Here is a 26,474-nt window from a genome sequence, read left to right on the forward strand (position 1 = left end):
TCTATTCTACGTTAACGCTTATCGGATGGCCATCTAAAAGTCAAAAAGTATTTGTTCCATCAACAAAGTATGTTTACTATTTTTGCACTGCTATGTGTTTTCAGGATAAAACATGAAGTAAATCTAGTCTCAAGATCTCAAGGCACCAAACACAGTATTTCAAATTGTGTTCCCTTATGTGCTGACCACTTTGAAGCTGGAGCGTAACACATGGGGCATTGCAGGTTTTATTTTTGCCACTTCTTTTCCCTCAGCTGTGAACTTCAGTCCTATCCTTACACGTCTGCCCTTGTGTGGCTGTTGGGACTTACTTTTCGGACACTTCTTGTCAGCAAAAAAGCGGTAAACAGTTAGTTTTTGTTGGACCTTTAAAACATGAGTCTCTCAGAGTATATCAGGCGACATGGAGATGGTCAAGTATTGGCAGAGGTATTGTATAGTTTAGCCTATAATCATATTGTTGGATAGTTTAAAACGTGATGGTTTCATCAATTTCAAAAGTCAATTGTACATTCACCCTATTATACATTTTGATATGGACTGAATGAATCTCAACATGAAGTAACTTCAAGTTTAAATTTGACCTGGTTTCTAAAAGAGTTCATTCCCTGTCCAACATAACAGGTTATGGTGAACAATGTCAACTTGTACCTTGCTCTGTCCTACACCCTTCACTGGTTTCTGGATTTGGCTGAAGAAACCTTCTGAAGTCCACTGTGATACAAAAATAATACAAGTAAAAATCTCCAATGTTAGATTTTCAAACAAAAAATAAATGTACATTAGTCTCGAAACATTGTTACAGTGACTGAAATACTCGCACTTTTAATACTTTTCCATAAACTTCTTTAAGGTCTTCCTCCAAACAGTCATCAGCTTCATCTGCATGCTGTGAGAACATCAGCTGTGAAGACATTTTTGCATTTATTCCCAAAAAGCAGAAAAGGAAAGTACATCAGAGCAACAAGCTGGTCCAACTTAAAGGAACATTTGTAAATGCAAGTCATAACGCCTGAATTTCACAACAGAAAAGTATGAAGTGCCATGTGTTGAACAGAACATGATTGCAATTAAATGGATAGTATATTATAGTAATTTAAATAATAATTTCTGAATCCTTTTTAAGTTTTCTATACTTTTGGACTGTGCTTTCTGCTGTAGCAGGACACCAAATACAGAACTCTTAAATGAATGAAGCACTGCATACGAGTATGCGTATGCGCTCAACAAAGGCAGTGTATGAATTCAAGTCTTTTAACACTTCACATCCTTCTAAGACCCATTATGACAAAGAAACGCTTGAATCCGTGACGATCTGGCACTACTGTCAATACAAGTCCTGTCTGGTAGCCGAGTACCGTAATGTCTTGCATGGTTTTGACGCTGCTGTTAGCTAGCTTGGGGGATTAGCTCAGATGGTAGAGCGCTCGCTTAGCATGCGAGAAGTAGCGGGATCGATGCCCGCATCCTCCAAATTTTTATTTTCAAGACAGAAACATAATTTTGCGTATAAACAATAAATATAAGTTTATATCAACTCTAAATTAGAGTGACTTGTTTGTGGTCGTTGGACTACCGATATCAAGACAAGTGCAAATATAGAGAAGCCCCATTTTCTTGCCTAGTTATTTGGGATCAATACATTTCAATGTAGGAGAGAGTTTTAGAACAAGTGTAGTTTTTAATTCCAAATGTCTGCACATGTACGAGCCAAGTATCAGATCAGTATTAATATATAAATTACTGATTCACAACATCTACGTTTACTAATATAGTACAGTTTTTGAGGTTACCATTACTGGTAACGTAACATCTTGGCAATTCAAGTTCATGAAGATACGTTACGGAAATGAACTCAAAAGGTTAGTAGGACGACTTAGTTCAATAACATACTAGTTTATTAACATGAGTTGCTCCACATGAAAGTGGCTCGTCAGCATACATCCTCAGTAAGTGTAGATGTGTTGATGGTGCCCCCTACAGGAGGATAAATGCTACTGATATTTTAAAAACCGCAGGGAAACGGAGTTTTGTTTTAAAGACTAAGAAAAAAAAACCCTGCAAATTCTAATGCATGGGAGTTATGTTAAGTACAAATCTTTATCAGCTGAATACCGAGAAGAGGTTAGTGTCTCCCTCTGCCTGCAGACAGCACACATTAAAGAGATGCACTGTTACATGTGTCATCCGTTGGTGGCGCAAGTACAACTTCTACTGTAGGTCCAGTATTTAACACATACATAAAGTACTCAAGGTCCACTTACTTGCTTTTACTAAACTTCTATTTGATCATGACCAAGGTTTTTAAAAGCTTTATAAAAAAAATCTCACAAAAACAGCAGTGAAAGAAACAAAGAATACACCTGTATGCACTATGGTCACAGGGCTCATGAAAATGATATATTATTTTAATAATTTTATTATATACATCCTTTTTTGTATATTCAAAAATGCCAAACACATAATGGTTCCAGCTTTAAATGTCAGGAAATTCTGCTGTGTGGTTTTATTGTAAACTTACTGTAATTTATTTGTATTTAAACAGGTAGTTGGACAGAACAAGCAGAAGACTTGAGACAAGCGTCGTTTAAAAATAATTTTAGATGCAGCCTTAAAATGTAATCTTGCAGGACATCTGTGGCTCCAGACACGATGGTTCCTCCGTTAGATGTTGAAAGCCGCGGCGCCTGCATGATGGTGCTGCTCAAAAGAATATTACCTTAATTGAATAACTAGAACTGTTAGTTTAATTTAATTCAATTGTAGTGAATAAAATCTGACGTGCAGAGAAATGAACACATAAAAAAAAAGTGAACAGAAGGGTCTGCAGGGTTGTAAAAACAGCCAGACATGAGTTCTTATCAGAAACCAACGGCAGTGAGAATCGTTCTGCTATTTCAGTGTTTTTTTTCCTCTAAAATGATGCTCAGCCTTCTGGTTGTCCTGCGTTTCTTCTGCAGTGCCGATCCCTCCATGAAGAGAACTATCAGCTCGGCATGTGGAATAAATCCCTGCCGCTGTCCCTCATCGCCTCAGGTTCTGCCCCAAGTGTCCAAAAGAAAAAGAAAAAAAAAGAATATCTGTTTTGTCTTTGATTTCTTTCAATGTCAGTGGAGAGTTACAGCAAGCAAAAGCAGCGGGAGAGCGTCCCGTCGGCAGGTCTCAGTGACAGAGGCGGTTCTGTCTGCTTCCCCTCTCACATGAAGTCGTCTGAATCGTTACCGTCCTGCAAGCGAAAGGTAAAGAAGCGCAAGTTAACGAAGCCAGAGCTGGTACTAAATAAGTACCTTTTACTTTACTTGATCAAGTGGAACGACTTCTCTGTATAACCTCATAACGCTTTAAGTCAAAGCTCGTCCATGACCTAAAAAGGTACTTATATTCTTTTCTGCTTCATTCCGACGGATAATCTAAATAATGTATTGACTGTGCTTTGGGTTTATTTGGGTACCAGAAGACGTTCTGTCGATTCCTAAACAGAATATAGATTCATAGGTTTGTCTTCACCTCGTTGGTCGTCATATTTTCACTCTTCATCAGTGAGGTGTAGTTCCTGGAGAGAAAAACCACAATAAATGTAATGCATAATGTACAAATACGTGTACAGAGGCTTTAATAAAAACTCTGCAGAACAGTTTTAAACTATCGGTTTAAGTAACGGCGTGAGTTTGCCATTATGTAAAGGCTTAGGTAAACCTTTTGACAATTCTTAGGTATTTTCTTGTTGTTTTTTTTAATTCAATCGAACTTTAATATAACAATGGCATAGAAAAACAACAACACAAATTTACTTGAGTTCATCCATCTCCTTTTTCCTCCTCTGCTCCTCCTTCTCCTGCTTCTTCTGGTCTTGCAGCAGTGCTTTCTTCTCGTTCCTCTCCTCCTGGTCTCTTGCCTCTTTCTCAGCAGCCAGGTCGGGGAAGCTTTCTACTTTGGTCTTCTCCAGGCGGTTCACCATCTCATTGACCTTCTTCTCCACGGCCACAATCTTCACCTGTTAAACAGTGAAAGCATACGCACCTCAACGGGTAAGTCAGCGGTGATAACGGACTCATGACGTAGAAAACAAGAAAAAACGGGCCATGTCATGTGTTTGTTTGAGACACATTTCAGCGCTGGTCTACTGACCTCTTTTTGTCGAAAGAAGCCGATCTGTCCGACGTCCATGTCTCCGGTTTTCTTCAGGTTGGCCCAAGGTGTGTAAACCACTTTGATGTTGTTCATCTTACAGCCTGACAGCATTCAACACAGTTTAAATTAACATGCATAGAAATATACACGTGTCAATCACAAAAACCAGCAGAAAAAGGCTTCAACGGGATGATTTGTCAGGGTAAGGAGAAACTGTTTTGTTTAATACAGCACTCCTTCTGATCAGGTGTGCTAATCAAGACTTTTATTCTGAAACCCATCGGTCAGGGCTGATACCCGATGCCAATCGCCAAAAGACATTATCAGGAAGCGGATCTCTACCTTGGATGCTGTTGTTCTTCACCAGCTGTGCACAGTCTATCAGCACCTCGGGGGGGATTTCATCTATGGTCTGACCCTAGGAAAACAATTTAAAATCAACAAGATTTGACCATGTGTGCTGTATTCAAGGGCTAAAATACACTTCAAATCAACCAGAGCATCATTGTTCTCATTTGTGCTGTTTAGCAGAAGGCTTCATGTAAACTGACCAAAGATAAAGATAGATAACATACGTTTGTCCAAAAGCAAATCCTAATTAGTGTTGGACATTCTTTTAAAAATGGTTTATTAGCCACGGCAGCCTGCGTACTCCAAAATCTACCAACCGCTCACAAGATAACAATTGTTTCCTTGGCTAGTGAGTGAAGTAAATCCAGCAGCCACTTGCATATTTGACCAGCATTTGGTTGGTAGTTATTTTTAACCCCTGAACGCAACACTGTATCATCAGGACGCAGGACATGATTGTGTACTTCACATTCAGGATTTCAGATTTACTGGGTTGACTCTTTACCTTTGGCAGTCTCAGATAAACGTGAGCCGAAGACAGTTTGTCCACATGAAACCTGGACGTAGGGGTGAAAAAAGAAAGAATTAAAATTGTGTTATTCATATGTATCTTAGTCGTGCTGACAAACTATTTATTACAAGATATTAAGTGGCATCTATGAAGCAACGTAAGTGTTTACACATGAGTCTCACCAGATGTCTTCAGGCCATCCGTACTTTATTAGATCCTCGTCTGCAAAAATAATGACATGTGGCATCATGACAGATAGAAGTGTAACCGTCAATAATCAGAATGACAAGACAAGACAAAGGTTAAATACTTGTGGCCAAGTCTGTGAAAAAGTCTGTGAAAAAGGGTGTGTGTGTGTGTGTGTGTGTGTGTGTGTGTGTGTGTGTGTGTGTGTGTGTGTGTGTGTGTGTGAGTGAGTGAGTGAGAGAGAGAGAGAGAGAGAGAGAGAGAGAGAGAGATCTAATAACGAACTTACTTTCATATTTGTCTTTCCCCATGTAGATGGTGTAGTGAGGGTTCACCACTGAGAGGGAAACAATACACAGTTAGTTACTGGATAAAGCAGCAATAGAAGATGGCGGCATGAAACACACAAAAAACACAGTCACATGAAATGAGAAATAATGCAAAAGTATTGGCTAACCAGGCTACGAGCTAGCTGCCGCATCGTTAACGTTACTCACCGGTACTTGTGAAGAAAAACACCATTTTACGTGAATCAAACTCCCCACTAAAATACGAATGTGAATTGTATACAGTTTGAAAGCTAATGTAGCTAATTATCAACACAAATAAATATAACGAGCTGCGTCCCGCCTGGTCCGTTGCTGTTGTCACTTTTCTCGTGGACAAGTTGACCTGGGAAGTTGTTGCCCAGCTGCGCAAAGCGGCAGTTACCGGTCCGGAAGTGCCCACATTTATTTTACAAAATAAAAGCTCGACGTTCCAAAACTTGCCGCAGTCACTGGAAGTTATTTGGAAAAGAAAACACAAGAAACAACACTTTCACAAAATACATGTTTGATCTAGAAGTGTTAGTATAACTGCTCGCAATATATGTGAACAACACACATTTCCATTCCGGACGGTTACATGCGTGATTGTCATTTCGGAAACGATTATCTTTTATTTTGAAAGCAAGGACCAGAAGTTCGTCCGTGCTTTTACTGTTATAAAAGAAAATATTTCAGCGTGTTTCCGTTTCCTGTCTGTTTTTTTTCTAGAGACTGGCGCGCGCTGTTCAAACCCATTCAAAACAGTGAGAAGAAACGCGGGCAGAATAAGCAGCGACTCAAACTTTATACCGACACTTATTGTTTTATTCAGAATCACAGACGTGTTTGGTAAGTTATAGCTAACATTCGTGCTTCAAGCTTTATGTTTTGCTGTTTGGTGCGTTGCTTCTCTCCTAAATGGTGCATTTACGTAACGTTGAATGTAAATGAATCCTACGTTAACTTAAGCTAGCGACCCGTCAAACAACTGCATGACGTTCGGATGTAATGCTATTTATTGGCTTTAAAACACAGACATACGTGGAAACAAATCAGGAACTATCTGATCAAAGTAATGTGATCAATATCGACACGTTAGCTAATGTTAGTTTGTCTGTCATCTTTTGTCAAAGCTAATCATCCCGCCAATTACCCACCGCGCTTTATTACCTCACGTGACACAAGCTCACGTTTGTGCACAAACATGATGAAATACGGTGTCATGTTGAACTGAGAACAACATCATTAACATTATTAAAGTTAGGGACCCATCACCCCGCCAGTGTAGTTTAGCTAACTACGTCTGCGGCGTGGCCATCAGCTCCATCTACGTTTAGCTTGTGTTAAAAATGTCGCTTTAAGCTCAAACACAAAACTCCCTAAATATTCATTGTAGTCTGTGACCTCATTCTACTACCAATAGGACGCATTGTCACACTGCTCATAGTGGCTGTTATTGTAGTACATTCATTTCTTTTTTTATAAATAAATTAATGTTACTTGACCAAAACTTAATTCAGCCCTCATCATGAGTTAATGAAGAACTACTAATGTTGCTGTGTTTGTGTTTGTATGTAGGGAGGAACATGATTCCCACTGTCACCAGGAAGAGGAAGCTCTCCTCACTGGACTCCGACAGGTGAGTTGTGAACACACTGGGTACTCAAAAGGTATTGTACTGAGTTCTGATACATTCAAATGTAACAAAAACATGGACTCTGTATCAATTACAGAAGACATTTTGAATGATTAGTTTACTTTGATCAGATAGTTCCTGATTTAAGTCAAAGGTTTGCCATGTTGATACTCTTATCTAACTCTATAGGTAAACGTTTCTACAGCTGCTTGTCCTTGTGTGTGGTTTATTTTGTTAAATGAAACATCACTTCTTTTGGTACTGGGACCCAAAATCTGAATGTTTTTGTCATATTCATGTAATATGCTGCAACTCTGTTATGTTGTTTATTCTGGTCACATGACATCTATTGCTTCTGTCCATCCTGAGAGAGGGATCTTCCTCTGTTGCTCTCCCTCAGGTTTCTTCCCTTTTTCCCCTGTTAAAGGGTTTTACTATCTTTATTTGGGGGAGTTTTTCCTGATCCGATTTGAGGTTCTGGGACAGGGATGTCATGTATACAGATTGTAAAGCCCTGCAAGGCAAATCTTGTATTTGTGATTTTGGGCTATACAAAATAAACTGAATTGAATTGAATCAAACTCTGATGTCATATCAACACTATTATGGGAACTTCTGAAAACAATTCTTAACCCCAATAACAGTACAGAGTTGTGTTTATACTGTGTATGATGTACTGTGTATCCTCATTTGTGTCACATATTCTACCAGCTTATTTATTATCCCTGTGGCATTGGCTGTTTCTCATTTTGACCAACCTTGTCTTAACTCCAGCCACCCGGCCAAGAGCAGGGTAGGGAAGGAGTTGTCCCCCTCGAAGAGGAGCTCCCCCAGGAAGCCCCCACAGTCACCGGCCAGGAAGAAGCCAGTTGGGCGCCCGATAAAGAAGAACTTCACCTCACCATCCCCACCTAGAGCAGCAGGTAGGATGGACTAGTAAAAAGAATGGTTCAGGGAGTCATTTTTGGTCAGCCGATGTGACTCTTGAATATGTTCAAATGGTAGAATTAAGACATGCTGCAAAATTACTCTTTTTCTACTTTTTTTTTTTTTTACTAGCCTCTCCAGCCAAATCACTGTGTAAATCTCCAGTTCAACTTTCCATGGTTACAAGTTCCTTCTATGGCCAGAAGAAAGCCGTCTATCTCACTCCACTAGAGAGGAAGGCAATAAAGGACTCGCTGCCTTCTCCTCCACGTCTTCTTACTCCTCCTCCTTCCCAGGAGAAAAAGAAGAATAAGAGGAATGTTAAAAGAGGCAGCAAGCAGAGAAAGGTGGCTGCAGCATCTCGTAGTGTGGGAAAGACGGGTACCATAGGCAGGGCGACCTCTTCAAAGATGATCAAGTTGTCCAAAGTTAACAGGTTTGTTCTCTTATAAGTCAGTCGTAGCTGCTTTGTTGGTGCTCCTGCAGCTTTTCAACACCATTTTTTAGTTCCTTGGACATCACGTGTCTCTATTTACTAAAGCAAGCATAGTTATAATTTAAATCTTGTTTATGCCATCATTGCATCATGTATTTCAACAGTATTGCTGCTAAACCAGCGGCAGGTACAATCGCTGCTTCCACCAGCAGCGATAAGCCAGCAGAGTCCAGAAAACCATTCACCACCGCTTTCAGCAGCCTGAAGCTCAAACCGAAGATCTTTGTAGGAGCTGCTTTCTTCAGTACCGGAAAGAAACCGACGTCTATGTACAAGAAATCTGCACCAAAATCTTCAACCAGGCCAGTGTCGGTCCCAAAAAGCAAAACTGTCCAGCTTCAGCCTGACAGGGAGAAATCAAAGGCACCGGCTCCATTGATGAACAAACAACAGAATCACCTTAAACAGGTGAGAGGAGCCATTCTATATGTTTCTAATGGCCAGACAAGAGACTGAGTCTTAAGGGTCCTCGTTGGGATGTAGAGAATGCTTTGATTTGAGCATTTATTGGCTTGTATTAGTATTGTTTAACTGATACATGTCATGCCTCAATCACTAACATTAATGGTCGCTCTGAGGCATGTACAAGTTAAAAGGCAAATTGCAAATAGACAGTTCCACACCACAGTGGTTTGCTTGCAGATTTGAAATGTGGAGTTGATGTTATGTTGTCCCGGTTATTGCCGACAGACCGATGTCCAGCCGGTCAGCCAAGAAGAGAGCCAGCCGAGCACACAGCAGAGAGCAAAGTTTGAACCGTCAGACTGGATGGACTTCGTTAACGAAGAGCCTGAATCTCCAGAGCCATTCAGGTGCCCCCAAAATCTCAATTTCCAAAAAATCCCAATTTGGGAAAACGTTGTTCAAGCGGACAGAACAATCTGAATGCTGTGAATGTTTTAGCTATACTCCATATTTAACTGCATCCTCTCAGATCATCAATGACGTTCGTCTTTCTCCTGCAGCTCTCCTAAAATGTTGTCGGAGAAATATGGGATCACCAAGGAGCTGAAGCTTGTGTTGACGAGGACCCCAACAGCAAGTCCTGCCTCCACGGCTGCATCGCTCAGTCCTCAGGTACAGCAGACGTATACACACATGCTCACAGATACAGTTGTACAGCACTTCTTTTTCTGGTCCTTCGTATGTTTAACAACTCAATTTTTTAACTTCAGTGTGTTCATAGTTAATTTGTGGCTGAATGTTTATCAGAGCTCCCACTCTTTTTAGAGAGCTGGGACATTGATTGTGATGAACACGCCACACACTAATGAATCCCTGTTTTTAGTTTTAATTGTATACATTTTTGCTTTCTGAATTTCACTTACTGACAGATCTAGACTGAACTTGACATTCGTGTGTGTGTGTGTTTGTGCGTATGTGCATACACTTCACAGTTAAGAGTTGCGTTTGCTATGACTATAACTGCCATGAATTCTGATTTATCCGTTTATCCCACCATACTTCACAAGTAATATTGAGAGTAGAGTAGACCCACTGTGGGGAGCTACCACTACAGAAGTTCAACATTTCACGTCATTTTATGGCCCATTTTACCGTAACAATGAAACCTTACAAAGAAAGAGACCACAGCAGCTCAATTCATTGTTTTGAACCTGGCTTCATATTCATAATTGTCCAACTCTCAACAATACCCAACACACATTTGAAACCATCACAAATCAAACACAGGGACTGTGCTCTTGGCTGTGTGTATGGCTTACAAGAGCCGCCTCCCCCTTGTTGGGGATGTCTAATGATTTAGCACAATGTTTGTGCGAAATCGCTTTCTTGTCCCGTTTGGAATCCACCAACCAACCCGGCTTGAGTTGAGCCAGATCACAAAAAGATACCTGTAGTATGTTGGCCTCGCTTCGTACAAACCTCAGGTTGCATGGGAACCGTGTTAATGGTGATGACCTCATTATTAACAAAACCCAAATTTTCTTGATTTCTGAGTTTGTGCTGCATCTGTTCATGATATTAAACTCTTCTTCTTCCAGGATGGTGGCTCTGAACCCATGTTTGACCTGAGTGAGAGTAGCCCGCCCAGTGCTGCCGCCAGCCCACCCAAAGGTACACACACACACACACACACACACACACACACACACACACACACACACCGCTGTTAACTCTTTCATAATCATGGTTCAACATCTGGAGGTGATTTTACTCCACTGAAACGCTGACTAGCTCACATCACAGTGCCGTCAGGAGCTTCAACCCCCCTCCCCGCTTTGTTTTCATGAGCATTTCCGTTTAAAATGTCACTCTTGTTCCATGAAAGCTTTATTTTTTTTTAAATATGTATTTTTTTTCAAAATTTTCTCCACAGACTCTGCAGCAATGTATCCCATCTTTGGCTCTGCTTCAAAGAGGTGAGACATCCACCAGTCATCAACCGCTAACACGGCAAAATGAAAGGCTTCTTATATGAAACAAAACAGTGAATTTGGCACCGTATTCCCTGCATATAATGAGGTAAAGCTTTGAGGGTCTGGCAAAAGAGGATGGAAACATTTCTCCCAACGTGTTTACTCTCTTCAGTAAAAACAAAAACAAGGGGGATGAGAAGCCAGAGCAATGAAGCTTTAGAAACAGAAGCTCTGAAGAGAGCAGTGACTGCTCTACTTTTATGGACTTGGACATACGTTTAAGAGTCCAGAATAAGTAAATACTAATGAATTACAAATAGGTGTTAAGTGTTTCATAGCTTCTGTCACTGGCACATCAAAGTCCTTTTGAGGCTGTGTGTTTTGCATGTTAGTGCATTTTGCACTAACACCACAGTATTGTCGTCTTGTAGGTTCAAGAATGCGGCTCCGAGACCAGCAGTGTCCTGCAGCACGCCCTCCGGCCCGATGGCACCCCTACAAACTACTTCTGCACTCAAAGAGCGACCTGTTCGCAAGAGGAAGGAGAAACAGGATGACGACCAGCTTATTATCGTATGTTCATCTTTATATGATCAGCTCTGCTGGGTGAATCACTAGCTTTTGGTACATACTTGAGCCCAAAACATTTGAGAGTCCAGAACTGCCATGAAGACCACACTCTCACTTATTAACTACACTCATGAGTAAATATTAGCTAATTTGAGGCAGGGGGAAGCAGGTCTACTTTATGCATTTGGAAGTTATATTTAGGGGGTTAAACTGATTCAGCAGTGAAAACAGGTCAAACAAACACATAAAATAAAGGATGAATTGTTCCCGTAAAGCCAGTTCGGACACTGCTTGAAGCCGGCCGATACTTCACTACAATTGGTCCCTTTCTCTTCTATTATTGCACCTTCGTCTTCCTCTGTGTGTTGACTGCATCATTCTCTGTATTTTCCCGCCCAGGACGCTGGTCAGAAGCAGTTTGGAGCGACGACCTGCAGCTCATGTGGAATGGTTTACAGCGCAGACAACCCAGAGGACCATTTCCAGCACACCCAGTTCCACCAGCGCTTCCTCGACTCCATCAAATTTGTGGTAAAACGTCCTTCAATCTCTCTGGACTGAACTCTTAAGTAGTGAAACAGCTACATAGGGGATCAATTTATGAAACCAGCAACACATCGATACTGATATTGGCCCGATGCTGGTACGGGTATCAAATACCATTCTTGTGCAAAGTCAAGCCTGATGTTGCCTTAACACATACAATAATCCCAGTCATTTCCACACAGTGAGCCATAAAGCTTTTAACTTTTTATTGTGACTGAAACAGTCAGAATTGATGCAGGATCCCCTGTTTGAAACACAACTAATTATTTCCATTCTAATATACTTGTATAAGGATTTAACAGTGCTATAACCTCTTATTAGGTGTGCTACTTCCTTATCTAACTTGTAGTTTTTACAGTCTCTTAAGTATCTTTCCTTTTTTAATTCAAAGTAGTTTCATGCTTCTCAGAGATCTTCTGCCAAAGCTGCTGGCCTGCGTTTGTTTCATGGGGAGGTGAGTTTGTTCGGAGCTGTTGGCTTGTAACTGCAGCTTCTTCTCTCTGTTGTGCTTCCAGGGCTGGAAGAAGGAGCGGGTGGTGGCAGAGTTCTGGGATGGAAAAATCCTCCTCGTCATGCCAGATGATCCCAAATACGCCATTAAAAAGGTGTGGGTTTTCACTTTAGCTGGTTTCTCACAGTGTATATGCTGTAAAGTTTGTCTCCACTTTAGTCTGTAAAAGTCACAGCTTAGCTTGCTGTGAAGTCAAAAATGTTACCGTTTCACTCCAGAGTTAGACATATCTGATGTGGTTTGAGAGAAGTGTACAAAGTTGCTTTTCCAGGTTTGATTTTACCGTCTTCCTCACGGTGTGTGCTTGATTTCAGGCTGAGGATGTGCGGCATGTAGCGGACAATGAGTTGGGTTTCCAGCAGCTGACCCTGAGCAGACCCACGCAGGCCAAAACCTACCTCTTCATCAGCACCGAGCGCATGGTGGTGGGCTGCCTCGTCGCCGAACCCATACGTCAGGTATGGCTGAAGTGTGTGTCTGTGTGTGTGTGTGTCTGTTGGCAGAGCCAGTCCATTCCATCTCTTCCATTATTTGTCCATTAAGACCTTTGAAACAGCGGTTTTTAACACAAAAGTTATTGACATAGAGGGAAAACATGTTTATTTGAGGAAATTAGCTTTGTGTAGAGGAGTGTTTGCTGTCTCAGAAACCCCCTGCTTGGATATTACTGCCTTTTTCTAGTCTTGATATAAACCTGAATTCCATTTGGTTGATATCATATCAGCGTCTGGATGGGTGACGGCACTCACCGCCTCCACTAACTAGTTTTTGGTAGCGAAAGACAAATAAAACAAACTCAGGAAAATGCAGTTCATATGCTTTTTTGTATAGCTGTTGCCAATAAATAGCAGAGTTAAGTCAAATCACTCAGGCCCGCTTTTTAAATTGTATCCTGTTGAATATGACTTCAAACAAACCCATTTCCCCTCCATGAATTGTCAGCGCACGTCGTTGACGTGCCTCATGTTGACCATCACCCACGTGTCCCTGCAGGCCTACAGAGTCCTCGAGCAGCCGGACCAACAAAAAGACATGACGAAGGACGACTTCATGGAGCGACACCGGGCCTGGTGCTGCTCCACCGTCCCAGAACAAGCGCTGTGTGGGATCAGTCGCATCTGGGTCTTCAGTCTGGCCCGGCGACAGAGCATCGCAACACGCATGCTGGACACCGTCAGGTACAAGGCCAGGCGCAACACAAATCTCAATCATTTGAGGAAGTAAAATAAAAAAATGGAGTCAAAATGAATGGTTAAAGTGCACAGCTAGGGTTTCATTTTATTTTGTAATTTAATTCAACTAACATATGTTATGTGACTTTGATGACCAAAGCTACGACAATAAAACTGTCATGTCTTTCAAAAGAGATGGTTTTACCGCTATGATTATTGTTATTATTATTACCAGTGAGCTGCTTAAACCAACTTTATTATAAATGTCCTCATGTACACAATTTCACTTTCGTCGTAGTATGTGATTAATACCAAGCGGCGCTAAAGTTATTGTAAATTCGCTGAAATCATCTAAAAGTTTGGCCTTATACTTTATACTTTATTTTCTCTCCACTTGTAAAAATACAAAACATACAGTAATATGTCCGTGTGGCTCGACTAAGCACAGACTGCTTCAGCTCAATTTGCCAGCCGTGCACGATCACTCACCTAAACTGAGCCACATAGTCTACTTTTTTAAAAAAAAAAGTAAAATATTGTTGGATCACAGCAGTATAATTTTCCTCTTTCTTTACAATAATTCTGTCTTCCCTGTTTTTTTAGGAGCACCTACATGTACGGCAGCCATCTCACCAAGGAGGAAATCGCTTTCTCTGACCCGACGCCTGACGGCAAACTGTTTGCAACCAAGTACTCCAACACGCCAACCTTCCTCGTCTACAACTTTGTTGCATGAAGTAGATACAGTTTAAAGGTGCATTACTGTTTCACATGACTTATTAAATTATAAGTAATGCATATTAACAGATCTTCAGGCAATTGTTATTGTCTTTAATATGCAAGGTATTACTGTTCAGGTTTGGTTGTTGATCAGGCTTTAGTTTGTGTAAGCTTCTGTTGTATAGCTCTAATACATTGTGTTCATGATTTAAGTCGAATTTTCAAAGGTTCATGATGCACCTGTTGTCACTCAGTATTTATATTCTAATTTACTGTTGAATGTGTTCCTTGGCAGTGCTTTCTATTCAGATGTTTAAATTCTGCTTAATGAGGAGCTTAAAACTGCAGCAGCTGAATGTCCAATTTTTGCAAAGTTTCATTTAAATGTTCGGATTGTTCTCTTCTTTTTTTTCTAGAAAGGAAATGTTTATAAACTTTTTGAAAGAGCGATGCTTTTATTGTTTACGAGCATTCCACTTTGTACATATACTTAATAAACGTTGCCTTTTGCTTCATGATACTTAAACATGTTTATGTATGCTAAGAGGGAGTATCATCTGTGTATCTGCAAAGAAATCAAACTGCTTTTCATTTTCCTAAGCGAAGATAACTTTACTTCATCTACAGACATGCTATCAATCTGCTCCTGATGGAGCAGCAACTACTTTCCTGCCTTTTTTAAGTTTCTAATATTTAAAATGAATTGGTATGCATAAAAAGAGCTCAATACAGATTCTTGTTGGCGCTGCACAGCTACTGATACTTAGATGTATGCAAGGTATTACAATAAAGTAAAGCTCAAAAGTTTTATCAAGAAATATCAAAGTTTACAGAAGTGCAGAAACAAACATAGAATAAAGAAAGTCAAAACATTTATATTGACATACATGGAAATGTTTATGGCAAAGGCGCCATACAAAAAAAAAGAGGAAAAAGTGGTAAAGTGACAACAAAGATGTACAGTAGCGATGACCTTAATGTCAACGCATTTCCTTTAGTTTCTAAATGAACAAAACCCTCCCCAAAGAAAAGTAGTGACTACATGAGACCATGATTCTCATTTAAAGAAATGTCAATCCCTGACAAAGCTTAAAACGCTGAATTGTTTTGAGAATCAGTCGATAACGATCACCTCACTGGGCGTTTGGTCCAGCGGGGCGTTGCTCTCTAAGGCCTGGACGATCTGGGCGGCCGAGGGTCGGATCTTGGGGTCCTCGTTGGTGCAGAGATAGAAGAGCTCCACCATCCTCCGGTACGAGCTGCCCAGAGCCTCGAAATCCAGCACCGGTCTGGTCCCCAGCCTCTCGTAGTAGGCGTCCTCGTCAAAGCTCTCCTCCATCGAGTCGTCTGCGGCGGAAAATCAAAGTGTTAAAATCTTGGGTTTGTATTTCGCTGCTCCAAGGCAGGCGTGCCCAAACTCTTTTTTTTTTTTTTTTTTACTTCGCGACACGTTATCACAATCCAGATTCTTGATCTTTTCAACCAAAGAGGTAATTTTTAAAGTAAATGTGGGTCAACGTTTGAGATTGTCTTCCTTTATCCTTAATTTTCTCGGAAGGGGACCTGGCACCAGGTTGGGAATCATTGCTCGGTCTGCCAATGGAGCGCCATCAGTGCAACTGGAGAGCAAGAATAATGACAGCTGCTGCACAAGAATATCATCAAGTCTGATGATTATGGCTTTTTATTACTTTGACCAATTTATTTCAACACACTTTTATACATTTCTACAACGCCATTCTGATGTTTTTACAACTTTTTAAAGATGCCATACCTGTATGTTCTGCTATGGCATGACTTTCTTGGACATTTTATAGTATGTCATGAAAATTGTATACTTTAACATGGCATGAAAATCAATACTTATCATTGGATAGTATGTTATGAAAAGTAATAGTGTGTCACCAAGATTCAGGGCTTCCTGTGTAAACAGCTTCTCACCTTCAACCTCACCCTCTTCCTCCTCGTCATCCTGATCCAACATCTCCAGGTGCGGCATGGCCAGCGTCATCATCTCCCACAGAGTCAGACCGTAGGCAAAGATGTCCGCCTTGTCAGTGATTTCTCCTTCCTCCTCCAGAGCTTCTTTTGGTTTCCATGGCTCTGTGCCAATGTACACGGCCTTTGGGTCCGACACTGAGGGCAGAAAGAAGAAACTAATGAAGTAGATGGGCGGTGAGAGAGATGAAACACTGTGTGTGTAGAACAGGTTAATCACTGCCCATGCTGCATCCTTTCCACTGAGTTTCTTGAACATTTGACCAGTAGTATTTCTGTAATCCTGCTGATGGACCATCCCCACTTGGCAAAAGTAATTAAACCCAAATTGGATCTAATTACAAAACAATACATTCAATTTGTCAGTTTCTAAAATTACCAATATTGTTTTTTTTATTTTTTTAAACAAAATAACTCCTGTTGCAACAAAACAAAAGATCCAGAAGTTTGCAGTTAGTTTCACAATAACAAAGTCAATCAATTTAATTAGATTATACTTGAAGTGAATAGCCCAATTTCCCAAATCAAAAAATTTGGCTCAGAGGGATTTCCAATCCGCACAACCGATTTGCAACCGCTTTATCAAAAACAGTTGTCTCCAGACCCCTCCAAATGGTTTCTGCCAATTCTGTGTTTTCATTCATGATCAATCCCACTTGTAACGCACACATTTTGTATGAGAATAGTGTACTTTTTCGAGCTGAGAGCACAAACTCCCACCCGTCACGCAGAGGGTACCGTGCTAGATGTTCCCATCAGCTGCTCGGTGGCTTTTTATTGACAATGACACAAAGACAATCGCTACCGTTCATGTTCTCGTCCAGCTGCAGAGACACACCGACGTCACAGATCTTGACGGTCTCAAAGTCGCCCTTGATGACAACGTTACAAGACTTCATGTCGCCGTGCAGCAGCTTCTTCTCGTTGTGGAGATACTGCAGAGAGCAACACACGCCTGGGTTTATTTAACTGCTCATTTCTCATATTGAATTTGAAAGATGGCTGATGTGTTAACGAGACAAATATGATTGGGGTAAGAATCAACCACTGATGTTGGGAGTGGGTTTGTCATGGACAGCATGCTCCCAGTTTGGAGAAGCAGACAGTACCTGCATTATAATAAAGCAATGTACTACAGCAGTAGACAAGCAACTTCTGTGATCTGGGAGGTAAAAGTACTGTTTGTGCCCCTGAAGAGAGCGTAGTTAACGGCTCCAGTTGCCTATTGGAAAGGGCTGTCTGATGGCAAGGTAAAGTGGTGAAATATTACACATATACCAGACTTTTGGGTCTCTTTTTTTGGTCAAAGAAACCGGAGAAGGAACCTGTAGGAATATTAACAAGCAGGAGGAGGCATCAGCTACAAAAAAGAGCAGCTGATGTGTGCAGTAATCTGTCATGTAGAGTCAAGTATACAGTACAGGTGTGAAACGAATCCAGGGATGATACATGTTAAGTAACGCCAGCTAGAAGAAAAGGTGTGTTTTACCTGAAGGCCACGAGCAACATGCAGTGCTACTTTTTCTATGTTGGCAGCAGGGAAAGCGTTCAGGCCGTCCTCTTTCCTCTTCTCGATCAGGTCATTGAGGGACTGCTCTCCTCCGTACTCCATCGCCAGACACTTTGATCCATCTTTGGCCACGGCGAAGGCACGAAACCCTGTTGGTGTTGGAATAACGATACAAAATGAACACTCCTGAAACCAACACAATATGGTAGAACAAGATAAACATGTAAACCAGTGGTCGCCAACCCATCGATCTCGGGGACTTTCCCTGTCGCTCTCTAAAAAGCATGGTTGTGTTAAAACTCTTGTCTGTTTCGCAAGCAGTGGAGCTTTGCTGAGATGCACACGCAGACAGGTAAGCACACACACAGACACACACAGACACGGGCGTGCACATTCGCTCATGGTTTAGATGTTGCTTGCAGGTTTTCAGAGCTTTTTAGCCATTTTAGGATATTCTGCCTTGATTTAAAGTCTGCCAGGACTCCGACAGACGTGAAACGTACATTTAAGTTTCATTTTTGGGGCAAAGTCATCACGTAGCCTCTTAACATGTGTCAAGAGTAAGAGACTTAAACGCACAGACAGTTGTATCTGGTCCGTTTTCAAAATAAAACTGGCCTTGATTTATTTATTTTTTTATTCTTTTTTTAAGGGGACGTTGCGTCACTCTCTCGCAGACGAAGCCGTTTCTGAGCGTGATTCAACAGCATGGCAGCAACACGTAAATCCTTTAAAGGAGTATGCTGATGTTTTTTATTCCCATGTTACTATAATGCACCTGAGTTAGCTGCAGAGTTAGTTTAGATTCTGTTACTTAACTTATTGTTTTGTTATGCACCTGCAACACCCCTACACACACGCGCGCGCACACACACGCACACGTGATGCATTGAGTGCATGGGCACTTTTTCCCTCAGTCCGCTCCTGGTAATGATTGATACCTTTTTTTGCATCGCGTCATATCTTTTTGCAAACGCCACCTCGCACCGATCAGAGCACCGCTTTAGACTTTTTTAATTTTATTTTTGAAAAATGCACATCTAAAAGCTCCAGGCTTTCTTGCCTCTAAGATTACTTTGAGGCTAGATTTAGAGTCCACGCAGTTAGTCTGTTTACGTTTATTCCGTCTTCTAGTATAACCTAATTAAGCAGCTAATAAACAGCGTGGAGCACGAAACTAATGATAAATGTATCCACGAATATATAATATTCCTCGCGGGACGGTGGTGTGGTGGGTTAGGCAGGCGACCTTCACACAGGTGATCCGGGTTCGAGACTGAGTCGGGCAGTGCGCTGTCTGCAGGCTTACCTCTCAAGTCTCCTGAGTAAAGAGGCTCTACTCAGGCAGCCTCCAACCCCTGGTGCTCAGTGGTTTGAATGGCGAATGTGTGTATGAATGGGAGCGAATGTGTGTGTGTAAGGAGTTCACTCAGATTGAGCATGTTCACCTGGCGTGCAGCACTTGGGTTAGTTCACTCACCACAGCGGACAATTTTTATTTATTGAATCTATAGAGTAGTAATACAGTAATACATAGTGTTTATTATTCATCTATATTTATTATCTATTTTGTTTTCTTTTTTATTTAACTTTAATTTTGTTTTCTTTCAAAAACGATATCCGGAAGCTCAGTTGAGAATATTTTTTCCACAATATGACTGGAAAAGGACAATACTTTATTAATTCCCAATTTGTCTTTAATTGTCATAACAATTGCAAACTAATTCTCTATCTTTATACATTTTTTAAAAATGTCTATAAGAGTGCTCAAGGAAGTACACCTGAGCGTGAAGCACCCGAGTGCTCCCTTGTCTCTAAATTGCATCCCTGTTTCCTTCACCTGCGTCCTTTTCCTTTCTTTTTTTTTTTCTCTGGATGAACTTCAAGTCCAACGAACAAACAGCACCAGAGGCTTTCAGATCCCCTTTGTTACCTGTGATGGTACCTCACATTCCCGTTTGTGACACAAGCTTGTGCGTTTGCTATCTTTAAAGTCGTCGAGTCTGCGTCACAAAAAATGGCCAGAGGAAATTTCTTCAAATTTGGCACAAGCGTCCACGCTAAAGCCCCGAATGTTTTTTAATTAGCACTGAATATTAATTTTCACCAAAAAAAATAAAAAATTAAGATCACATCCTCAAACTTGAGTTATCTCATGTTGATGCTTTGAGTAACAATTATAAATATTTATTTTTTTAAAAGCCACTACTTTGGCTTTGGCACTAACAGGCGTTTGTCCAGCTGTAACACTGAGCGTACTGTACTGCTTACCAACAATGTTTGGATGATTGATTCCCTTCAGGACCTCTGCCTCCTCATTCAGGCGCTTCTGGTAAACCGCTACCTGATTGGTTGCACACCTGGTGTTGATCTTCTTGACAGCCCAGGGAGACGCATTCAGCTTTCCCATTCTAGGATTTGATCAACAATGCAATCATATTATTTATATACAGATGTGACAATGACCCAATGCAGTGAGCCCGAGAAACAGTACAATAAACAATGTTAATCTCAATGTATACTGAAGATGCATTAGCACATAGATTATTTTTATTTTAATGCACAAAACTCCACTGGACATATTTGGGCCTTAAATGGCAAATTTGTCACAATTTAATAACAAATTATCTTGGTCTCATGTCATCGAGCATACATCCAGAATACACAAAGCAACTTGTTTTTCTTGTCCATTTCAGTAATCTTTGAATTGATGTCACTGAGAGACTATGGTGAGCCATTTCTAAAAGCCAAGATTTTCTAGAATGATTATTTTTTGGCGTGAATTATCAAGACGAAAAAACTGCAACAGACCATTTCAGATATCTAAAGAGCTGGTTTTAGTTAAAGGAAGAGGGAGGAGAAAGAGGAGCAATCAGGTGATGAGATGGCACGTGAGGCTTGAAACAATATATTCATTTTTTTTTGTAATCAGGGAAAACCTCAGACCTGTTCATGAGGTAAACGTTGACTCCAGTCCCACAGCCCAACTTCTTCATGAACGGTGAGGCCGGGATGGTGATCGGGGTCCCAACACTGCTTGCAACGCTCTTCGTTCGGGCGTTTTTAGGGGTCTTGAACGCGCCCTCGTCTATGAAAGTGGCAGGAGAAGCCATTCTGTGCAAGGACGACAAATAACATAATAGTTACCATGGGATACAGCCAATGACCCAAACACATATTATGTAACTATACTGACCAACACCATCGACTAAAGTACATTGGTAGTTGGAAGTTAGCAGGCTTGTGACATACTATTTCTATAAAGTTCACATTTTATAGAAGTGACGTTTTGATGTAGCCGAATAACCATCTGAACTGTCTGATGCTCCACTTGCTATGTATAAAGTTATATTTGTCTAAGTAAGACTAACGCTTACGTAAAACAACCATAAAATTAAACATTTTTAATGAAGGCTGGCATGATGGTCGTTCTGAAATAACTAAACGTAAAATGCCTCTAACGTTTCGGCCTAATGCTACGTTAAATAGAGAAATCGCGTCGGTATTTGACAACTGCAAGATAAGTGGCAACTAAAATATCATAAAACCCGACATCGACTGTTAGATAAGGTGTTTGTCAACAACACAACAGTATTCAGCGAACACGTAACGGTCCCCAACAGCTTATTAACGTAGACCGCAAAGTTAACATTGCCAGTAATTATTTTTGACACATTACACATGATTTACGTTGTTTTCATGGTGTTTTGAGTGCGATGACTCAATAGTTTAATCAACAAAGTAAACGTTACCTGCGGTTCTTTCAGTGTCGATACAAAACTGCTGTTTCTGATGAAACCGCGCGCCGAACGTTCAAAATGTTACTTCCGTGTCATCGCCTGTACGGAACGGAAGCCGCAGAGGAACAAACGGAACGCATGTCGTTTGCGACTGGAAATAATAAACAGCAGAGTTTAGCTGAACTGCACGCCTGTTGTATTGATGTATGTTTTAAATACTATACAGAATGTACGTGTTGAACTGTGATTACAATCAGGTATCAGCATTTATTATAGTTAAACATGTATAATCAGTGAGACTTGTAATACAGCTTTTCAGCAGCTGAGGTCAGTGACGTTTTACAACTATGATACATTATGGGAGGAGGTTTCAAGCTGGTTTGCAAGTCTGCAAAAGATAGATAGATACATGTTACAGACTTTATATTAGTTTTTATTTATAAAGTAAAATGATGAAGGTTTACAAGTGGAACCAATTTTACACACACACATTTTTTATATATATATATGTATAATTTATTTGTTTAGGGATTTTTTATTTCTCGAGAACTATATGACAATCCTTTATTTGTTTGATCTTCATCGCATGCACGTGTCTGTTCTCTCTTTAATGTCGGGGACTTGTCTGAAAGACTTTCACTCACTCAGAAGATGAAGTTGACCCCGACCTCGACTCTCTTGATCCCGTTATTGTTTCATCTCCTTCACATATACGGCAGATGTTCCCAGCTCGGTCCTCTCATTGTATTGAAGGATAAGCGTTTCATTATGAGTAAGAGGAGCAGGAATGTGGTCCGATGACAACTGGGTGTGGATGGGAACTCTGTGTGGGTATTATTGCTTTCTGTCCCTCTTTCTCTCTATCTCTTGTTCTCCTGAGAGGAAATTAGCTCATTTGTGGGCTCATGCTGCCACATGCTGCGGTGGATTTGATAGAAAAAGGATGGTTCCTCTCTGGTCAGACCACAGAGAAACAGTCAGAAAGAAAGAGAGGATGCTGCTCAATGTCACAATCCAATTAAGAACAATTACATGCTCTAATGGCATGATATAAACACAAAAGTAAAGGAGTGTGTCAACTTTTCATTTGATCATTCATGCAACGAGTAGAAAACATTTTCTCTGCATGTTTTACTTACTTTTTTAGAAACTTTGGAAAAAGATTCTTTTCATTTGTCATATGCTGTATGCTTGCAAGTGATTCAATAACACGCTTACATTGTATAAGTAGAACGTCTTCATCTCTGCACTCACTAACTTCTGTACTTTTGTTCAAATAATCAGATAACTACAGTTTAAAGAAAGCAAATAATTAGCTTTTCTTTATTCAAATGTGGAGAATAATCTCAACAGGCGATGAACAGGTCTGCAGTTTTTAAGATGTTCAACTAATGAACCATTGTATTAAAAAGAAAAAAGGAACATCTGATCTGAGTTATCATTAAAAAGCTATGGAACGTCACATATACAGTTAAAGAAAAAGAAAAACATAATGAAAATAGCAGTTGAGCAATATGAAGTCCTGTTGTGTGCCTTAATTTATACGTAAACATATTTTTGTTTAATAATTACAGTCTCGTTTTTGCTCTTATGGGACAGAACATGTCTTTAAAAATGCCATATAAACTCAAAAAGTGCATCCACATGACATTTTTTAATTTAATTGGTATGTAAAAAGCAAAACTCATGGGAATCAGGACTTTGGGGTTGATGATACAACAGCCTCTTCTGAGAAGACTTCATTTAACTTAATGAAATTCAGGAAAATAAACTACACTAGAAATGTCAAACTTTTTAAAATAAAACATTTAAAGACTTAGAGATCTAAAGTGCAGGACCACCCGGGATTCATGTGTCAACGTTCTTTCTCTCCCTGGTTGTTTTTTTTTTACATCTGGAACCACACAGAACTGCAGCCCATCAAACAAAGTTTGCTGATGCAATTTTCATTTGAGAAGTCATCTGTCCTCACACCCCAAAACACTGAAAACAAAATAGATATTGATCTGTCCTCGAAAGCAAAAGAGACAACAAAGTCTAACCAGCGATTCTAAATGCTAAATGCTGGGATGAAGAGGAGGAAGGGATGACAGACAGATTCAGAGGAAGCTGATGCTGAGGAGAAATTCCAGCATCTGTTGTTTCTCTCCTTTTTCTTTGTAGCACTCATCGCAGAAATTGGTGGTTTGGTTCATTTCATGCCTCTGATCTCAAGATGTGGTTCTCCGGTTCTCGTAGAAAACCTTTTTACTGTGTCATGCGTGAACCATCAGAGCAAGAAATAATGTGTAACAACACATCTTCACATGAGCAGATACAGATGCTCCTATTATCTATTTTAATAGAGGTTGTCCAACCGGGATTGTAAGACACGCAAGGGTCCTGGAGGGAGTCCCAAGTCAGGTGGGCCCCTGCTAAACTACTTACTACAAGACAAATACACAATAGTTACACCATCGTCAGGAGAGAGTTTATGGCGCACTATGGAGCAAATGAAAAAGAAGTGTGAACACACATGCAATTATTTTATCACAATAAAGCTGCTGTCATCAATATGTCTCTATCTATCTATCTATCTATCTATCTATCTATCTATCTATCTATCTATCTATCTATCTATCTATCTATCTATCTTTCCATCCATCCATCCATCCATCCATCCATCTTCGTACCTTCCTGGAGAATAAGTGAAACCATGTTGACCCGGGTCAAACCGGCTCCACAGTCTTTTTTTGCTCTGACTGTCGGCCATGTGTGTCGGACATCAGGTGATTTTTCATCCAATCATTTCTGCATCCGCTTAACATGTGGAAACATTCATACTTGCAATTACTGTCCAGAGCTGTCAATCAAGGCCCGAACACGGTGTTCACACCCATGTGCTCCAGCGCTTGAGATCATGCGGTAACTTCAACACACAAAGTATGAAAATCATTTGCTGACGTAAAAATACTTCCTCAATGTGAAAATACTGCATTATAAGTAAAAGTCCTTCATCCAAACTTTATTTTAGTAAAGTATATCAGAAACATGTGCTTGAAGTATCAGAAGTGGAAACATGTAGTGAAGTAAAAACTACGTTATTCCCTCTGAGATGTAGTGGAGTAGAAATATAGAGCTGCATGAAATAGAAACACTCAAATAAGGTACAAGTACAATTGTATTTTAAGTAGGCTATAGTGGTCAATGTACTGCTCACACACACACACACACACACACACACACACACACACACACACACACACACACACACACACACACACACACACACACATCTGAGTCTCTCTTTTCCTGTTGACTTCTTGAATGCACTTGTTTCCAAATAATAACAAAGTTTACCTGTTTAAACACATCTACATTTTATTACTTCAGCAGTGCATGTACAGCATTTTAGTGGTACAAATCAACCAAACACAAAGTAAAAAGTGTATTTTTTTTTAACATAAACGTATAAGGCACTGTAAGCACTGTATCAGGTATGTTCTTGACATAACCATGTTTGATTTAGGCATTTATTTGTGTGTGTGTGTGTGTGTGTGTGTGTGTGTGTATGCTAACCCCATAGCCCTTGTATGTGCTATGACCAGCACAATGTAATAAAAACAGACACGTGTATACGCACATGCGCTCAGTGCCATTACGTAAAAAGAAAAGCATAGTAAGGTCTTTGTCAACCAGGTATACATCTAAAAATGAGACGTTTAAGTGGTTAAGTGCACTTTGGAATGTGTTCTCACTTCCAGAGGGTACGGCGCTAAGCTGCTTTACTGTAATACAATGTAAATATTCTGGATATTTGACCCCATGAGGCCATTGATCTGAGATCAGCAGGACCTCCGACCAATCAGGGAGTCACATCACAACAACTTTATCCTGTTGATATCCGATAGGCTGCAACTTTGCCGCCGAGGAACACCAGTCAAAGTACATTTAGCTTTGAGGAGAGGCACAACTGGGGAGACACGGTTGCATATGTTTTCTGGTTTGAATTGTGCGCATGTGGTTTTGATATGTGATAGGTCTGCATCGGTTTAACATGTTGAAATGTTCACGATCCATATTTACCAGAAAATAGTTAGAATTACCTTCCGTACTTTAATCTCAAAACTGGACCAAGTAACTGTGTTTTTACTTTTTAAAACATAAAGTATAACCAGCTGTACAGTTAATCCGACATGAAAATTCCCTGCATATGAAATGCAGCATTTAATTTACTGTACCTCCCTCCAAAAGCAGCAATGTTACACATAGAGGTGTCTGATTCATTTTTACCTCACATGATGATATTTTGCTTATTAATCTGCTTAAATTTTTAATCAAAACAACATCATCATTTCTACATGCAGTCTCATTTAAGCTCTTAATACTGATAGTACAATACGAAAGTGTGTAAAACATTAATGTAAATCTGTGTATCTTTTTTTTTAATGTGTTAATTTATGTGAGAAGTAAAATGTGAGTAATAGACACAACCGGCGTTTTAGAAAGTGGAAATGACACCCAACCGTCAACCCCCTAATTTACCTGTAAGTAAACGGCCTAACTCACTTTTAGTGCTCCATCTAATCATATTTGATCCATACGCTGTTGTTAGCCTCACTTACCATTCATAATGTCATAGATGTGAAAAGCCCCCGACATAAAACTATTAAGAAAATGTATGCAAGTGTGATCTGCTGGCAGATATGTATTATATGGAAATAAGAAGACCAACAACTACTTTTCTAGTAAACATTACACAAATATTTCACAATTTGTATTTCTTTTAATGGTCTTTACATGT

General features: G+C 40.2%; 3 protein-coding genes and 1 non-coding gene across 5 annotated transcripts; 2 read left to right on the plus strand and 2 right to left on the minus strand.

Annotated features, from left to right (window-relative positions):
• The first annotated feature begins 1,400 nt into the window (after positions 1 to 1,400).
• On the plus strand, positions 1,401 to 1,473 carry trnaa-agc (transfer RNA alanine (anticodon AGC)). The gene has a single exon. It is a non-coding gene; the product is annotated as a tRNA-Ala (tRNA).
• A 930-nt stretch (positions 1,474 to 2,403) lies between these two features.
• On the minus strand, positions 2,404 to 5,864 carry ccdc25 (coiled-coil domain containing 25). The gene is made up of 9 exons (XM_068576881.1): positions 5,677 to 5,864; positions 5,469 to 5,516; positions 5,176 to 5,215; positions 4,988 to 5,039; positions 4,474 to 4,549; positions 4,129 to 4,232; positions 3,792 to 3,994; positions 3,508 to 3,553; positions 2,404 to 3,226 (listed from the first exon to the last, which is right to left on the minus strand). The coding sequence occupies exons 1-9, from the start codon at positions 5,699 to 5,701 to the stop codon at positions 3,197 to 3,199; spliced, it is 624 nt and encodes a 207-aa protein (XP_068432982.1). The 5' UTR covers positions 5,702 to 5,864; the 3' UTR covers positions 2,404 to 3,196.
• On the minus strand, positions 4,988 to 21,793 carry pbk (PDZ binding kinase). 2 transcript variants are annotated; one of them, XM_068576880.1, is made up of 10 exons: positions 21,704 to 21,793; positions 20,898 to 21,065; positions 20,223 to 20,362; positions 17,931 to 18,100; positions 17,247 to 17,376; positions 16,385 to 16,579; positions 15,576 to 15,790; positions 5,469 to 5,516; positions 5,176 to 5,215; positions 4,988 to 5,039 (listed from the first exon to the last, which is right to left on the minus strand). In XM_068576880.1, exons 2-8 carry the CDS (start codon positions 21,062 to 21,064, stop codon positions 5,511 to 5,513), a joined length of 1,023 nt encoding a protein of 340 aa, XP_068432981.1. In that variant the 5' UTR covers position 21,065; positions 21,704 to 21,793; the 3' UTR covers positions 4,988 to 5,039; positions 5,176 to 5,215; positions 5,469 to 5,510. The 2 variants fall into 2 exon arrangements, with proteins under 2 accessions (XP_068432981.1, XP_068432980.1); XM_068576879.1 differs by lacking the exons at positions 4,988 to 5,039; positions 5,176 to 5,215; positions 5,469 to 5,516 and having other exon boundaries at positions 15,398 to 15,790.
• esco2 (establishment of sister chromatid cohesion N-acetyltransferase 2) lies at positions 6,217 to 14,969 on the plus strand. Its single transcript, XM_068576878.1, has 15 exons — positions 6,217 to 6,336; positions 7,066 to 7,126; positions 7,898 to 8,046; positions 8,183 to 8,486; positions 8,651 to 8,954; positions 9,237 to 9,358; positions 9,512 to 9,623; positions 10,550 to 10,622; positions 10,885 to 10,927; positions 11,356 to 11,497; positions 11,894 to 12,025; positions 12,556 to 12,645; positions 12,866 to 13,009; positions 13,545 to 13,729; positions 14,327 to 14,969. The coding sequence occupies exons 2-15, from the start codon at positions 7,074 to 7,076 to the stop codon at positions 14,457 to 14,459; spliced, it is 1,986 nt and encodes a 661-aa protein (XP_068432979.1). The 5' UTR covers positions 6,217 to 6,336; positions 7,066 to 7,073; the 3' UTR covers positions 14,460 to 14,969.
• Positions 21,794 to 26,474: the final 4,681 nt, after the last annotated feature.

This window comes from Clinocottus analis, unplaced genomic scaffold (assembly GCF_023055335.1).
Source record: "Clinocottus analis isolate CAN_PGR_092001 unplaced genomic scaffold, fCliAna1.0.p SCAF_15, whole genome shotgun sequence".
Taxonomy (NCBI): Eukaryota; Metazoa; Chordata; class Actinopteri; order Perciformes; family Cottidae; genus Clinocottus; species Clinocottus analis.

What these genes read in the sequence shown, in the direction of transcription:
- pbk (XM_068576879.1), bottom strand. Translation starts at nt 21,064, where the DNA reads ATGGCTTCTCCTGCCACTTTCATAGACGAGGGCGCGTTCAAGACCCCT. An exon ending in CAATCATCCAAACATTGTTG is followed by an intron (nt 18,101 to 20,222) that starts GTAAGCAGTACA and finishes CAACACCAACAG; the next exon opens with GGTTTCGTGCCTTCGCCGTG. An exon ending in GGAAGAGGGTGAGGTTGAAG is followed by an intron (nt 15,791 to 16,384) that starts GTGAGAAGCTGT and finishes TTTCCGCCGCAG; the next exon opens with ACGACTCGATGGAGGAGAGC.
- esco2 (XM_068576878.1), top strand. Translation starts at nt 7,074, where the DNA reads ATGATTCCCACTGTCACCAGGAAGAGGAAGCTCTCCTCACTGGACTCC. An exon ending in TTTGGCTCTGCTTCAAAGAG is followed by an intron (nt 10,928 to 11,355) that starts GTGAGACATCCA and finishes GTCGTCTTGTAG; the next exon opens with GTTCAAGAATGCGGCTCCGA. An exon ending in TCGACTCCATCAAATTTGTG is followed by an intron (nt 12,026 to 12,555) that starts GTAAAACGTCCT and finishes TTGTGCTTCCAG; the next exon opens with GGCTGGAAGAAGGAGCGGGT.
- ccdc25 (XM_068576881.1), bottom strand. Translation starts at nt 5,701, where the DNA reads ATGGTGTTTTTCTTCACAAGTACCG. An exon ending in TTTATCTGAGACTGCCAAAG is followed by an intron (nt 4,550 to 4,987) that starts GTAAAGAGTCAA and finishes TTGTTTTCCTAG; the next exon opens with GGTCAGACCATAGATGAAAT. An exon ending in AAAATATGACGACCAACGAG is followed by an intron (nt 3,227 to 3,507) that starts GTGAAGACAAAC and finishes TTTCGCTTGCAG; the next exon opens with GACGGTAACGATTCAGACGA.